This window comes from Cryptomeria japonica, chromosome 4 (assembly GCF_030272615.1).
Source record: "Cryptomeria japonica chromosome 4, Sugi_1.0, whole genome shotgun sequence".
Lineage (NCBI taxonomy): Eukaryota > Viridiplantae > Streptophyta > Pinopsida > Cupressales > Cupressaceae > Cryptomeria > Cryptomeria japonica.
In genome coordinates, this window is record NC_081408.1 from 402,064,875 (window position 1) to 402,082,052 (window position 17,178).

General features: G+C 38.2%; 1 protein-coding gene across 1 annotated transcript; it reads right to left on the bottom strand.

Moving 5' to 3' along the window:
• Positions 1-15,054: 15,054 nt before the first annotated feature.
• On the bottom strand, positions 15,055-15,516 carry LOC131875144 (uncharacterized). Its single transcript, XM_059219176.1, has one exon. The coding sequence runs from the start codon at positions 15,514-15,516 to the stop codon at positions 15,055-15,057; it is 462 nt and encodes a 153-aa protein (XP_059075159.1).
• Between the last annotated feature and the right edge of the window lie 1,662 nt (positions 15,517-17,178).

Consider the following 17,178-nt stretch of genomic DNA (forward strand, 5'->3'; position numbering starts at 1 on the left):
AGAAACTAGACTAACATGCTATGATAAATCCAAAAGCTAATTACTAGATAATTGAAATGCAAATTGCCTATAGTAATGATGCCTAAATTGACATGAGATGGATCCTTATTGCTCCAAAATGGGGGATATTTATAGGAATTCCAAGGCCAAAGTTGAGGTGGCAGGAATCGACGATCCAGATTTGATCTGAAGATATCAAGGGCCAAGATTGAGGAAGTTGGAGAAGAGGTTGGAGGAAGGGACACTTGTCATCTCTGTGGTGACAAGTGTCAAAGAGCCTTGCTCATGAGAGGGCAAGTGTCCAAGGGAGGAGACATGTGGCAAAAGTGCCATGTGTCTCAAGGAGAGAATATCCACACCATGGGAGGTTAGGATAAGGAGGTTAGAATGTGCAAGATAGGATAGGGTTAGTTAGACCCAAGATTAGATTGAATGGGTTAAGTTAGGAGATGGTTAGGTTGGGTGGTTAAAGTTAGGAGCCATGTGCTCATTTGAATTTAGAAATTCAAATAATTGGAAAATGACAATTAATCTCAACAAACTTGAGTTTGTTAATCTTAATTAGGGATTAGAAGAATTGATTAGTATGGGGAGACATTAATTAATTTAGAATTAATTAATCAAAGGGGGATGTGAGATGAACTATATAAATAAAAATTTAGATTTATTTACTAGTAGATGAATAGAAAAATTAATTAAATTGCTTGTGAATTCAATTAATTGGGAAGTGGAATTAATCAAATAACTGCGTATTTAATTAATTATCTTCAGACCATTTTTAGGTGTATATAGCGATAAAAATAACACTATTCCCATGATAAAGAATCACATGTTTCATGCTAGAACGAAGCATATAGAGATCAGACATCATTACATTCATGACTTGGTTCAAGATGGACAAGTGGAGTTACAGTTTTGTCCTTCATCTAAGCAAGTAGTTGACATCTTCACCAAATCTCTTCCTATATCTAGTTTTACTGCCTTTAGACATCAATTGGGACTCACCTCCATTGATCATTCAGGGGGAGATTGAAGACAAGTTCAATATTGGAATGATATGCTCAAGAATAGAATGTTGTCCCGGAGATTGCTATGTTGGATATCAAACTCAAGATTAGAATGATGCCATGGAGATCAAGACTTGAAGGAAACTACTAAGAATGTGTTTTTGTTTTGTTAATAAAATAGGAGTTTGGAAACTGCTAATATAGACATTAGTCTAGTTTTTGATAGTTTTTTAGTCTTTAGAAATGGTTGTCTAAATAATGTTTTTTGTTTTTTAGAAACTGTTATCTATGCAATGACAAAAATGCAATTAGTTTAGTTACTTTTCTTTTTGGATAGACTTGAGGAGTCTATAAATGTAATCATTGTTATTGTAAATTTTAATTAAGTTTTTGGATTTGTGTGGCACAACTGATAGCCTCTGCCCAAAAGGAGGGATCAAGAGAACGTGCATGTATCATACATTTAGCCATTTCCTTGAGAGTTCTAGTTTTGTGTTCTGCAACTCCATTCCGCTATGGAGTGTAGGCAACTGAATGCTGAATATCAGTCCCCTCAAATGTACAAAAATCCTCAAGTCTTTTTTTCACATATTCCTTTCCATTATTTGCACGAAGAATCTTGACCACTTTCCCTGATTGCTTCTCCACATGAGCCTTGAAGTCTAGAAATTTGTCAAACACTTCACTCTTATGAACAAGAAAATACACCCAAGTGAAGCGGGAGTAGTCATCAATGAAGGTAAGGACATAGCGGGCCCTACTAAATGAAGGTGATGGAAATGGACCTGCTACATCGCTGTGAACAAGTTGAAGAACTTCCAAAGCTCTCCAAGCTTTCCCCTTATCAAACTTCTCCTTGGGATGCTTGCCCATAGAACATCCTGAACATACACCCTCTGAAAAATTGATTCGAGGTAGACCTGCGACCATGTCTTTAGTGCTAAGCTGTTGAAGGTAGCGGTAGTTGAGGTGACCAAACCGCTCATGCCATAGCTTACTTTCTAAATTTGAATGAGTAAGCAAGGCCCTAGAAGGAGAAATTGGCACAAAGTGGGAGAATGAATAAAGCCTTGAGTTGTCATTGACTTGTCCCACTGCTACCAAGGCATTATTATCAAGTTCCTTTACCACAATTGAATCAAGTGTAAATTCAACCTTTTTCCCATTCCCATAGTGAGTGATTTGGTAGATAGAGTGAATATTGGTAGACAAGTTAGGAACATAAAGAACATTCTCAAATATTCCATCATCCATGTCAATTGAGCCTTTCCCTTCAACCTCAACTTGTGTATCATCACCTATGTAAATGCGAGGTACCTTTGATGGCTCCAATGAATAAAACTGCTCCTTTGTAGAACCCATGAGATAAGAGGCACTCGAGTCAAGTATCCACTACTGTGAAGAACCTGTTTTAGCCACAAATGCTTGCCCTTTTCCCTTAGACTGTGAGGAAGTGGAAGGAGATGAATCCTTCTTGTTGTAGGTGGATGACAAATTAATGTGCTTCATCTTAAGAAGATTTGTCAACTCATCAACTTGCTTGGTGTGGCATCGATGCTTATCATGACCATACTTCTTACAATAAGCACAAGTTGGTTTATCCTTCTTAGGTGGAGTCCCCTTCTTGGAAGAGGATGAAAAATCGCTTTGTGATGGGGAGGATGATTGTCCTTTTTCCTGTTGTGGCTTTGACTTAGATTGCTTCTTGTTCTTGTTGGAATCTTTGCCTTGACTCCCTTGGCTCCCTTGATTAGCCACCAAAGCCTTGGAATTTGAAGACTTGAGAATCCCCATGTTCAACAACTTAGATTGTTCTAACAACAACATTTCTGTGAAAGCATCAAATGAAGGCATAGTGTAGGAACTCCCCACTACCAAACGGTGAGTTTGGAAGCTAGAAACAAATACTACATATTCAGGTGAAAGCTTATCCAACAAGTTGAATATCAACTGAGCATCCTTTTTGTCAATTCCACAATCCTTAAGCTTTGCTCTTAGCTCATTTTCTTTGGTGACATAATCTTGGATTGTATCAAAACTCTTGGGATCCAAGTTGGTGAGATCATTGTCAATCTTGTAGCCTCTGATTTCATCAACTTGACCATACAATTTCTGAAAGATATCCCTAGACTCTTTGATTGTAGAAGACTTCTCAATATGAAAAATGAGGTCATCTGATACATACTTACACAAATTTCCAAGAGCCATGCTATTATTAGTGAGCCATTCTAACTCAACCTTAGGATCAGCTGGTGCTGCTATTGTTCCATCTATGTAATGCGTGAGCCCTTTTTCCATTAGTTTGCTCCATGCTTTAATTTTCCAATATGCATAATTATGTGGAGTTAAAGGTGGAAATTTATGATGACTCATAGCAACAAAAATGAAAGAGCACAAGGAAAGAGAGACACAATCACACAAGAAACCCCCCCAAATTCACTCAATCAAAGAACCCCCCCCCCCAAAAAAAAAAATGATGATTTGACACTTTATACTTAGTGCGTATACAATGGGTCACTTGCAAAAAATGATAAAGTGGAGTTCTGATTTCAACTTTACAACTACTTGCAAAAAATGATAAAGTCGAGCTCTAATTTCAACTTTACAACTGCTTCAAAGAGGCCAAAGGAGACTCAAACTGATAATGCAAGAGATCTAAACTAAGATCCAAGCAAATTACAAGTACCAAGTAGGCCAAAAAGGACCAATATCTAAAAGTACAATATCCACTCAAAATCTCTGCAAACCGATGATAGATTAGAAAGGATGAAAAAATATGCACTTTAAAAAAAAATGACACCTGAAAAGGAGGTCGTATGAGCCCAAACGAAGCCTTTGAAGTTGTAAAATTGAGGATTGGAAAGGTACTGCTGAGAGAATCTGAAAATTCTGAAAAAACATGTTCACCAAAATTAGAAAATAACCACACCACTGCAGAGAGAATGAAAAATTAGCCCAAATAAAAAAAACTTGCACCCAAAAAGGAGCAAAATTGAGCAAGTTATGAGCCTCCATAGTTGACTCAAAAAACCAAACTGCTCAATGGAGAAGGGTCTAAAATGTTCAAAAGGTGTTGACGCAGGCTGACATTAGCAATTCACTGTGTTAAATTTGATGACCGTATGACTGTCAAAATGGTCATCACACCCTTCTCCCTGGTTGTACGAATATGCTGATGTGGCGGCCAACTAGGCAGGTGACATGTCAGAATGTTTTTCCCACGGGCCAGTGGCCTCCTGCCACGTGGCAGACGTGGGTTCACCGGAGGGAGGTGACAGGGCCTGACGTGGAGTGCAGGTGATGGTCGGGAGTCAGGGGCTGGTGGTAGAGGATGGTGCCGACGAGAGGAGGTCTCCGGTGGTAGGCGAACGACGTGAGGTCATGGCGGCCAGGAGGCGATCGTTGTCGTCGGTGGCCGGTGATCGATGTCGGGGCCGCAAGCTGTCGGGGCCGACAGCCTGCGGCCCTGACAGGCTGAGGATGGTGCCGACGGTGGAGAATGGGAAGCTGTCGGGAAAGCGTCAAGCAGCGTACAAAGTGTGCAGGGTGACAGGGCTATGGGCCCCAAAAACTCCTACAGAAAATTAAATCTACAGAGTACAGAGTGGGTCGGGGGTGGGGTGAATTAACCCCTCGAAACCCAAAACAAATCTTTTTTTTTTTTTGAAAAAAAAACCTGCGATTTTTTATTTTTTTATTTTTTTTAATGAAAAAAATCAAATTAATATTTTTTTCGCAGAATAAAAAAATTATTTTTTGAAAATCCATACCGTACTACCCGAATTGGGTTAAAACTTCCTCCAACACCCAAAATTTGACTTTCGCCAAAATAGGTCAAGTTTATACTTGATTTTTATGGAAACAGCCTCCCAGATGCAATGGTGAGGTCGAAAATGCTCTAGGATGCCTCCAAAATACACAGTACCTCAGATCCGAAATTAGAAGTCTTCCAAGATGTCTCCCAAAACCAATCAATGAAGCTCCAATGGCTCTGATACCATGTGAGATTTTGCCAAAATCAAGGGCACAATGAAAAGCACATAAAATAGACAATAGTATGACAAGAACAAACTGTATTCTCATCAATATACAAATGATCAACTGGATTAACCAATACAATGAATATAGGCCTGCATATATAGGCAAAGCCAAATGGATATGTGAGCACACAATCATGACATGTGGCTTAATGAGAAACAAAGGTAGGTAAGAAAAAGTAGGGGTAGGTAGGAGAAATAATATAATATTCCACAAGAGGTGGATGACCCACCGAATGTGGAATGTAACAGCAAGATAACACCACAAAAGGTGGAATTTCTCCTACAGACATCATCCCTATGTGCACACTTCCCTAAGTGTCTCATATCCAAACTATGATGAGATGCATTATCCTAAGTTAACTTAAGTAAAGCGAAATTATATCCTATAAGAATAAATAATTACACCAACAATATCAATAATATTTAGTCTTCTTTTCAGTTGATGTTTTATATTTTGTGAGTGTTATTAAATTATTATAATCTTTCATAATTTTGGAAGAGAAGCAAAATGGGTTTGCAGTGGAAGAGATATGATGAATAAGGAAATGATATAAAAATTGTATCTAGTATTATTAAAGTCTAAATTTGAAAACATATTTTTTCTTGAAGCAAACTGATCACAATGACAAATTGTTAGCTTTCTTTAAAGAATAATAATCTAGATTTTTATATATTGTTTTTAACAAAAATCTACAATAATAAAAAAAATAGTGAGCCAAAAGAAAATCAAAGAGCATTAAAAAAAATTAGACTCGCTTGCAAATAGAGCATACAATTTTCTCTGAATAAAGTTGTTCTCGACAATGAATATAGTTTTTTTTGCATATAATTTTTTTTTACCAAATAATATAGAATGAGAGTAACCCGCTCTTAAAAAATCTCACATAATTTAATGTAAATAAGTTTAAAGCTAAGTTACAATAGATAGATTAAGTTCTATCATTGTTGCGGAACTCTAGAAAACAAAAGCTAAGATAAGATTCATAGTAACGACTATGTAAATAATATTAAGTTTTGCAATTAAATAATTAGAACTAGAATACTGATAAAAACCTTAAAATTTTGATTTAATACAGATACAGATATGAAGATTGAAACAAAAAAAACTTGACCTGCATGCAAGTGAGATTGAAACAAAGAAACTTGTTATCATTTTATTTTTTTAAAAAAGATTTAAATGCATGCAAATTTAATGAATAGATTTAAATAAACTTTTCTAAATCAGAGACATAAAATAATAGTTAGAGATCTCTGCACAAAAATAAAATAAAAAATTAACGAAAGCAAATCCAAGTCAAAACTCTTCTCTTATTTCCTCAAAAAGAGTGCTCCAATAGATAAATGGTAATCCTTCAATAGTGCAAGTTCAATAAATGATTAGTAGAAACCTATTCTAATACTGGATGAAAGGAAAATAACATCAAGTACCAAGAAAGAACTAATAAATGAGCAATTGTTTGAAGGTAGAGTATTACCATAAAAATGAGAAGCCAAAACCAAGAGCACGCATGCCATAATTCAAGAAGGAGACACAAGATTTGTAAAGGGGAAAAAGAAAAGAAAAAACCCCCATGATTATGAAGATGGCATAAAGCCTAAGAAAATACAATGAGAGAAAGAGAGAATGAGCTTAGCATAGAAATGCTTCCATAGAAGAAATGAGAGAGACACCTCAAATATATAGAGGTGAGAGAGGAGTTGCAAATGTAACTCCCAAGTCTAAGCATGCCATCTAGCATCCTATATGTGTGCAAAGTGTCACAATCCTCATAAGGAGGAAATATAATATTTCATATATTTGGAATAAACAAATTGAGTTGAGAAAACTCAAATACGACAAAGGACTTGTAGAGATCCTTTAGGAATATTCCTACAAGTAATAAGTAAAAGGAAATTAACTTTACCAAGTAAAGATTAATTCCTAACAATCATGATAGGGTGGAAATGATTTAGATGTGTCAAATGGCTTGATGGGAGGAAATTTTAATACATTACTATTAACCTCAACATTATACTATGCAAAGACTCAAAAAGAGGAGTTAATTCTTTTCTAAAGGTATTTGGATAAAGGGGCCACATCTGATGTCGTGGTTGCCACTTGAGCACATTGATGTTGTCATTTATCTTGATATAACCTTTGTTGGGTTTAAACTTCACAAATGATTGTTGAGCACCCTCATTCTTATCAACCAAAGCCATTGAAGAGGATGACTCAAATTGAATCGCTTGAAGACTGCACACAATTACGTAAAGGAAGTAAACTCAAAAAATAGAAGCTTATCTCTAATGTATTTTTGTAAAATAGCAATAAAAATTCTTTGAACATCATGATCAGACACTTGATAAGCAATTTCAGAATGCAAATGTTTATATCTACCAATAAAATCAGTCACTTTTTATTTAACTCCTTGCTTGCAATGAATCAAATCAGTCAAAGTAATTTTAGGATCTATAGCATCATAAATTGTCACTAGTACAATTTAAACCTTATGTTTGTGCTCCTACTTTATCATGTTTTATCACCATCCCCTCTCCAGGTCTAATTTATTCTTATTACCCAACTTTGATGTCATGTACAACCTATTGTGGGACCCACTAAGGGGTACCCACCTCCCAAGCACTTTATTTTGGTCCCCTTTGTAGTTCGGCCAGGGTGTGGTACGTCCTGGTTTGGACCATGGCGCTCTAAAACTCCATGGTCCCCCTCAAAGAGGCCCCAATTTGAAATGGGGTAGGTGTTATATAACCCTACCAGGATTTGGTCCCCGGGGCTATACATGACCATTGAAGGTCAACCTAATCAATAATTCACCTAGAAAACCCTATATAAAGATATTATATCAATTCATTTTAGATCTAGGTCTCCATCCATAGTGTTTGTGCATCCATGAAGCATTTAGAGATATTCAAGGCTGCATATTCATCCTTCAACCATTATGGAGAAAATTCATGTCAATTTCCATGCAAGCATGTGTCTGATTAGGGTTTTGTGTTTGTCATGGCATTTCATACAACATTTATGATTACATTCAAAGATCAAAACATCATCATCAATAATTGCAGATCCGAGGTCACCTTTTCCATTATACATAATCAATTAAGGGAATTCCATATGTTTAGGGGGAACCATATGGACAATGTCATCAAATATGGGATTGCTACATCAAATGTGGGAACATTGAACTTGGATTGGGTATTGGAAGCCAATTGATATTGTAAGGATGTAACAATTTGGGCTAAGTTATTGATGGTTGCTTTGGTGGATGGATTGAAATTGGACATGCTGGATTGTGATGGAGTAACACTGTTATATGTAGGTGGAGGTTAAGAATAAGGAGGTGAAACATTAGGCCCGTGCATGGGCTTCATCACGTGAATCTATACGTGGAAAGATTAGAAATTGATGTTTGGTGTAGGGTGGAGGAAGGATGGGTTAAAATAAACTTTGATGGGGCATCAAAGGGCAATCTCGGGCCTTCAGAAATTGGCTTTCTAGTGTGAGATTGGAGAGGGAATGTAATGGCTATTGGAGCTCAATGAATTGATGATGGGATGAACAATGTAGCGGAGGTTTTTGCAGCTTTGAATGCAATTTGATTTGGCAAGAGACTTGATATTTCCAAAATATACTTGAAAGGGGATTCATTAATCATTATGAATGCTATTATTTCAGGTGACACTCAGGCGTGGAATTTGTCGAAGGTGGTATCAACAATTAGAAGTGAATTGGCATTGGTACAATGCTATCAAATTAGTCGTGTAAGGCACTCAACGAATGGCATGGCTAACACCCTGTCAAAATGGGTAGTTAGTTTTGAAGTGGTTGGGGAAGTACGATTTGAAGATTTTTGTAACATTCCCTTTGATGATTAATTGAAATGGCACTCGAGTTCAATAATACCGACATTAATGAGTAGTAAGGATGGTGAGTCTATGATGGGACTTGGCATGTGGGAGTGGCAATAAATCAGCGGTCTAAGACTTGGTCATGTCATTCTCAGAATTTTTTATAACAATCTTGGGTGGTGGAGCCTTTATGGAGGCAAATTTCTCCTTAATCACATTCAGACCCCAAGCTTCTTTCTTTGGGTTGGTAATGTCATAGAGAATGAAGTGGCTTTTCAAAATAGGGGATGGTGAATTCATAGAGTTGATGGAGATGCTACCGGGGGAGGTTTTTCTGGAGGCAAAGCATAGGCATCAAACGAATATGGATATCGTCACCATGGTGGTCGCGTGGGGATAGGAATTGGGGGATACTAGAAGCAATATCTTATGGGTAGTGAGGTCGATCATTGATGATGACAATGTTAAACACAATGTACCATTGAGAGGGGGGTGAATCAATGGTTCCTAAATTCTTTTCCTTTTTAAAACAACCTTGGAATATCGGTTATCACTCTAAGCACTAAACAATCAAACCAGTAAGACAAATATGGATATCAAAAGAGGCAAACACAAATTTGCAACCCACAACATCAAATGTACAAGGAAAACCCAATATGGGAAAAACCTTGGTGAGAAATGCTACTGGAGTCTAGTACTCCAATCCAGCCTCACAAGTGAAATAATGATTTAGGGCACCAACCCAAGGAGCATCAACCCCTGCACCAAGCTCCAACTTGGTGATGTATAATGAAATACAATTTTGATACAGTTATAGCATCTGGTTGCAAATGAGTTTTGTAACACTTGATCAATAGATTTTTGTCGGTTAACAACCTTCTCTTCTTCACTTGTTCTCACACTGCCAATTATCAGATTACTCTCTCTGATCACTCACCGGTTACTCTTGGCCTGTCTTCTTTCTCTCTCAGCCTCACAACACACTATGTCACACTCAAATGCCTTCTTGATCAATCACACTTCACTAGTTAGCTTAACTGTTAGACCTATAACAGTTTACCGGTTACTCTAACTCTGCGGGTTAAACCCTCTCATCGGTTTGCCTGCTAACTAACTCTGCAACTTTCTTAGAATAAATTCTAAGGAAGATGATCTTTCTCCTTGCTCAAGCTCTCTTCTATCTCATTCTTCGCATCAAGCATCATTGATTTCTATCTCGATCTCACATATTTATCATCTAAGGTTCCCACCAAAAAATGCATTCAAACAGTGTCATGTTAGGTTTTGCCTTCACCAACTCGATCCATATTGGATTTGATTTGATCTGCTTTTCCAGGGAGATGATCTTCATGTCATCGATCAACACCACCAATGCCTCGCATTCCAATGTGGGTTTTCTAAAATTGAAGGTTTTCTAAAATTGAAGTTTTGCACCATGTTTTTCTGTATTTCTCTGTCATACACCATTAATGGCTCGACTGTTTCCTTCTGCAAACCGGTACGAAGATCAAATATTCTTGTAGGATAAGTTCAATCGCATGCTATCTTGTCTTCCTCGAGCCACAATCTTCTGGCATCCTCCATGACTTGTGGGTTCTTCATAAAAGTCGACTTGCTTGCTGACTGTTATGTCGATGCATACTTCACCAACCTGTGCTTTATCACCACCTGGCTTCTAGCTGTCATTTTTGTAGACATCCACCTCTTCTTGGTTTTCTATGTTGGTTTGACATTCTTTGTTGACCAAGATTGACTATCGGTTCAATTTACCTTACCGGTATAACCAACAACACATCCTCTTGACAATTCATCTTGCCTTCCAGTATGTCTTCATGCCATTCTTTTTGTTCTCCTCACCGGGTGTTGTGATTCATTTAACATTCCACCACTTCATCATAAACAAACAACCAACCTTCATACCAGTTTATGCCTTACTAGTAAGCCTTCTTTACTGACAAATGACACAATTCATGTGTACCGACAACCTTCCTTTTGTCTGCTCACTTACATATGGATTGACATCATATGTCTTACTTTTCTTATATCGGTCACCACTTCTTACACATTGGTGACCATGCCAAACCAGTTGACATCAATGACAACTTAATGCCAATAATGCCAACAATCTCCCCCTTTGGCATTGATGTCAACTAATTGCAAGACTTCATACCGGTAGATTTCTCCCCCTTTGACACAATGACAAAGGGTACTATATACTCCCCCTTTAATCCATACCTATCTTCCCCTTAGACTGATACCAGTGATTACAGCCGGTACTGAGACATATAGCCTTGAACTTTCCCTATGATCAACATGTGGTTCAAGAGTTATAGATGCTGCTATGAAATCCCCCTGAACCATATAATTCCTTACTAACTTAAGTGCATAAGGCAGGTGACACAACTCCCAACTTGTGTCTTAAGTACTCAAAAGTGCTTACCGGTAATGATTTGGTAAAAATATCTGCCACTTATTCTCCTGTAGGGACATAGTCCATCTTTACTTCCTGTCCTTCAACCTTCTCTGTGAGGAAATGATACTTGATGGCTATATGCTTTATCTTGGAATAAATCACCGGATTCTTTGATATGTTGATGGCACTTGATTTATCACACTGGATGAGAATGGGATTAGTGATGTCCACTTGCATGTCCTTGAGGGTTTTCTTCATCCAAAGTACCTAAGATTAACATGTAGAAACAACAATGTATTCTGCTTTAGCAGTTGATAGGGAGACTAAATCTTGCTTCTTGCTATGCCATGAGACCAACTGGTCACCTAGGAAGAATGCACCACCACTTGTGCTCTTTTGGTCATCAATGCAACTTGCCCAATCAACATTAGTGTATGCTTCCAAGATGAATTCCCCTTATTTAGGATACCACAAACCATAATTGAGTGTTCCTTGCAAGTACCTAAAAATTTTGCTGACGACATTTATATGTGACTGCTTAGGTGCAGCTTGAAATCTAGCCACCATGCACATTGCCTACACTATATCCGATCTAGAAGCAGCAAGATACAATATATTGCCTATCATGGATCTATACAATGTCTGATCCACCACCCGTGATTCATCATTCTTGCTTAATTTGCTTCCGGTCACCATGGGGGTACTTATCAGTTTGCAGTCCTCCATTTGAAATTTCTTCAACATATCCTTAACATACTTGGTTTGTGAGATAAAGATTCCCTTATCTTGTTGTGATATCTGCAAACCAAGAAAGTATGTCAATTCTCCAAGCATTAACATCTCAAATTCTGACTGCATCTGATCAACAAATTCTTTGCAAAGGGTGTCCTTATTGCCTCGAAAAATAATGCAATCTACATACACAACCACAATGGTCATGTGGTTTCCATCTTTCTTTATGTATAAATTGTTGTCAGCACTCCCCTTTTTGAATCCTTTCTCCTTCAGGTACTGATCTAGCCTTGAATACCTTTGTGCAATAGTATGAACCACTTCCTTCCAATATGTGTCTGGTAGACTGGCCTCATTTAACATGGTTCTGGCCATCTCCTTGACTGTCATGTTCTTCTTTTTTTACCACACCATTTTGTTGTGGAGTCCTAGGGGCTAAGTATTGCCTTTTAATTCCATGTCTTTCACAATTATCTTCAAACTCATTTGATGTGAACTCTCCACCCCGATATGATCTTAGACATTTCAATTTGCACCCACTTTCCTTCTCTACCATCTTCCTAAAGATCTTGAATCTGTCAAATGCTTGTGATTTATCTTGCAAGAAAGTAACCCATGTCATTCTTGAATAGTCATTAATGAAGAGCATAAAATATCGTTCACCGACAAGAGCTCTTGTCCTAGTTGGACCACACAGATCTGTATGTACAATTTCAAGTGGTCTTGAGGCGTTGTATTCTTTTGTTCTGAAGCTCACCTTAGTCTGCTTCCCTTTCACACATTCATCACAAAATGTGCTTACATGTTTGATGATGGGTGGAATATTTCTTACACACCCCTTTTTGCTTACTGCAACTAAATTATCAAAATTTATGTGGCATCTTCTATGCCACAACCAACTTTTATCCACTTGTCCCAACATACATTGGGATTCAAAACATTCTTTCAGATTGTATACATTACCATATGTCCTCTTTCCTTCGGCTATAGTTTGACTGATACTCTCTTTCTTTATCTAGCAGCTGGTAGAATCAAAGGTGAATTTGTAACCTTTGTCACACATTTGACTCACACTCCGCAGAATGTGCTTTAGGCCTTCCACATAATACACATCACGTCCCTTCAATTTTCCATCAATATTTAGAGTACCTTTTCCTTTTATTTTGATGGATGAGTTGTCTGTGAATCTTACTGAACCACCATTCCAATCTTCAAGCTTAATAAATTTCTTTTTATCACCGGTCATGTGGTTGGAACAACCACTGTCTACAACCCATAGATTTTTCCTTTCAACATGTAAGGCAGTCTACACTATCAGACTTGACTCTGCCTTACCATTTTCTTTCTCAACCCATACCGGTTTGGTTTCCTTCTTCTTGTCAGCTGCTATTTTTTGCTCCAGTTTAACTACTAGTTCTTGATTAGGATCTGTCCTCTTCTGCTTGATTTTCTCATTTTTACAAAACTTTGCTATATGTCCAAACTCTTGACAGTTATAGAATTTCACATTTTCATTTAAGGATGAATCTTTGAAACTATTGTAGGACACTAGTTTATTCTTCCTACATTCAAAACTCCTATGACCAAATCCATTGCACTGAAAACAGACAACATTCATATCCCAAAGTATATTAAATGGATTTCTACTTTCATAACTCATAGTGGGCTTATTGGTTAATCTATAGTCAGCTATTCTATGTCCAAATTTGTTACACCGGTAACAATAACCATGAAAGTTTGGAACATACCGGTTAGGTTACCTTGGTCCTACAAATGACTGCCTCACCGAGGGTCTTCCTTTCATGTTGCTGACTCTAGTGAATCCTTCATGATCAACTCTTGCATTTTTCCTTGGATCTGCATGTCAGTACATTGAATGTGGCCTCCGGTTCATTGATTGTGTATACCAGTTTGTGTGGCAGTTTCTAACAACATTTGCATATGTCTTCTTACCGGTATCCTTGCTTACCATGAATGTCTTCTTCTCTTCACCTTCATTTGAAGAAGTGAATTGTATCTCCTTATCAGACGTGTCTCTACTATTTGAACTGTATCCTTCTTCAAATCCTAAGCCGCCAATATCTTTAGATGGATTCTAATTGCTCAGCATCTTGTCGAAGGCTTCGATGTTGCCTTCATATTTGTTAGAGTATTCGGGTATTTACTTGATTAATTAAACAATATTTATTTAATTATTTAGGTTCCCTTTATCTCTTTCACACTTAAGCTAACTTTAGGTGCATAATAATTAATTCTTTTATTAATTATTATGTGCAAGCCTAGGTTTTCCTTTTTAGGGTTTCTTGACCTATTAGAGGTTGGATTCTTTTCATTGTATTGTAAGGATTATCACATTACATATTTTTGTGAATATTGAGCTCTCATCTTTTGAGCATATTTTTCTGTGGTTTTGCTTTTAGTTATTTTTGCTTCCTTGCTTCTCCTTGTAACAGATTATTCAGCTTGCAGAAGATCTTTAGGCTCCTGTGGTGTTGTGTTTCTCAACTCTCACATGGTATCAGAGCTTCAGATCTGTAGCTATCTGTTCTTGTTTTGAGATTTTTTGCATTGGAAGTAGATATGGGGTTTCAGGAAGTTTTTATTTTGTACTTAGGGATAGGCCTTTTTTTCTGAGCACTTTGGGCCTAAACAGACCTCACCATTGTGCTTAGAAGGCCCCAAAACCCCTATAGTCATATAAAACTTGACCTTTTTTTGCTCCTGAGCCTCTGGGAGTACTTTTTCTCTAGTACCAAGCCATACGGCCCTGCACACAGTTCGAGAAAAAAATCAAAAAGATATATTTTTTTGCCTTTTTACGACATGCAAGCCAATTTTTTGATTTTTTGAAAAAAATCATAAAAAATATCAAAAATAAAAAAAGTTATTTAAAAGGGCGAAAAAAAAGGTTTTTGGAAAAATAAAAATAAAATGTTTTGGGGGGTTCCCGACGGTATGCAGGGTACCGTGGGGCCCCTTGCCATCCTGCAGGAGCATCGTCGCTGTCAGTGCGGGCTTAGGCCCCGCTGCCTACCGGCCTCCGGCCGCTGCCGACGCCCTCTGGCCCCCGCCAGCCTCGCTGTCGCAGCTCCTCCCCGACCCCGCCTACGACCCTTCTCCCTGCCGCAGCACCCTGGCCTCCGCCGAACCCACCTCCCCACCGGTCCCTTCCATCTAGTGCTGGGCCCACCCCACCGATGTTGGTGCTCTCCCCGCTATCGCAGGTGCTTCCCGACCGCCCTTCCTGCCGCTGCCGTCGCCACCGCCGGTGCTCTCCCTTGCCGGCTACTCCCTGTGCTTCCCGACCACCACCCATGCCCACTGGAACCCATCGCCTGACCACCGCCATGCCACCCAGCCGCCACCATTGAGCTGCCCATGGGCCACCTCCGCCCGACCCTGCCACCAGACTACCCCTCTCTATTGTTTTGAAGCGGGGTTTGGTTTTTTTCCTCATTACTTGGACAAACAGAGTCATTTTTTTGAAAACGAATAGGTGTCGGAAAGATGGTTCTGAGCCGGACCTCGTGATGTTAGAATTTTTTTCCAATTTTGCTGTTTGACTATGTTTTTTTCTAGTCAAAGTGGGGTCTCTTTTTTGCACTCTGGGAGCCATAGAATGAGCATCCGAACTCCGTTTTTTGAAAACTTTATATCGTTGGAAAGCTTGTCCTATGTACTTTTCAGCCATATGAGTTTTCTTTCCAGATTCTGCTCCAATAATGTTTTCTTCAGTTTTTTTCTTTTTCAGCACTCTGTGGATATCTTGGTTGTTTGAGGTCCCGAGATCTCTTCTTTGAGTAGGATGTCTCTATTTTGGTTCTCCTTTCTATTTCCATTCTTCTTGTCATTGTAGCTTCTTTTATGCAAACACACTAAGATAAAGTGCCATTATGCATTGTTTACTTGGGATCTTGCACATCTTGTGCCTTATTGTACATGCACTACTTATAAAGTGCCATGAAGGGGTTGATGTTTGCCTTGTTTGCCATCTACCTTTGTCCAATGAGTGTTCCTTCCATGAAATTCACCTCATGCCGTGTGTCAAGTGAGTGTTCCTTCCACGACACTATGTACTGTCTCTGCGCCTTCGATGTTCATGGTTCTTCGTCAAGCAGTTCCTGTTGGCCTTTCTTTTCAGTGTACTTGTCGCTCTCCCTTTTCAGCATTATGGGGAGGTTTGTCCTATTGGTTCTAATGCTTCCATGGTTCGATTGATCAGCTCTTCAGGCTTTGGTTTCTCATGCCATCTGTATCCTCGAGTTCAGTTGTTTTCCTTTGTTTGCCTTCTGATTCGAGTAGTGTCATTTGAGGGAACTCATACAAATTACAGTCTTCTCTACCTGGTCATGTTCTATTTTGGAGGTTCTTTAGTTCAACAATTATTCTTTGACAGTGTTTGCAGGTTCTTCATGCTTCAGTGATTCTTCTGATCTTCTCTTGTTCCTATCTTTTTGGAACATTTCTTGTTTGGAGGCTTTTTCAGTCCTTCTTCTTGAGCTTTCATCTCTTCTTGGAGAGGAGTTTTGTTCCCATGGGGTTTTCTCCTTTTTCTCCACTTTACAAAGATTTTATTGTATTTGGGTACCTGATCAGGCCTTGTTGCTGGGACCCATCTTTCTTGCTTTCAGTAGTTGTTCTAGGTTTTAGCTTCTTCCTAAGTCTAGCTTAAGGGGGGTGTTAGAGTATTCGGGTATTTACTTGATTAATTAAACAATATTTGTTTAATTATTTAAGTTCCCTTTATCTCTTTTACACTTAAGCTAACCTTAGGTGCATAATAATTAATTCTTTTATTAATTATTATGTGCAAGCCTAGGTTTTCCTTTTTAGGGTTTCTTGAACTATTAGAGGTTGGATTCTTTTCATTGTATTGTAAGGATTATCACATTACACATTTTTGTGAATATTGAGTTCTCATCTTTTGAGCATATTTTTCTGTGTTTTTGCTTTTAGTTATTTTTGCTTCCTTACTTCTCCTTGTAATAGATTATTCAACTTGCAGAAGATCTTTAGGCTCCTGTGGTGTTGTGTTTCTCAACTCTCACAATATTTGCTTCTAACTTTCATTTCTTCCTTACTTTTTTTGAGCTCCTTTACGAGCTTCACTATTTTTGCTTCCAGATCTTGATGCTCCTTT

Bases quoted from the DNA above. Each gene is read 5' to 3' on its own strand.
- LOC131875144 (XM_059219176.1), bottom strand. From the start codon at position 15,516: ATGACTCTGTTTGTCCAAGTAATGAGGAAAAAAACCAAACCCCGCTTC.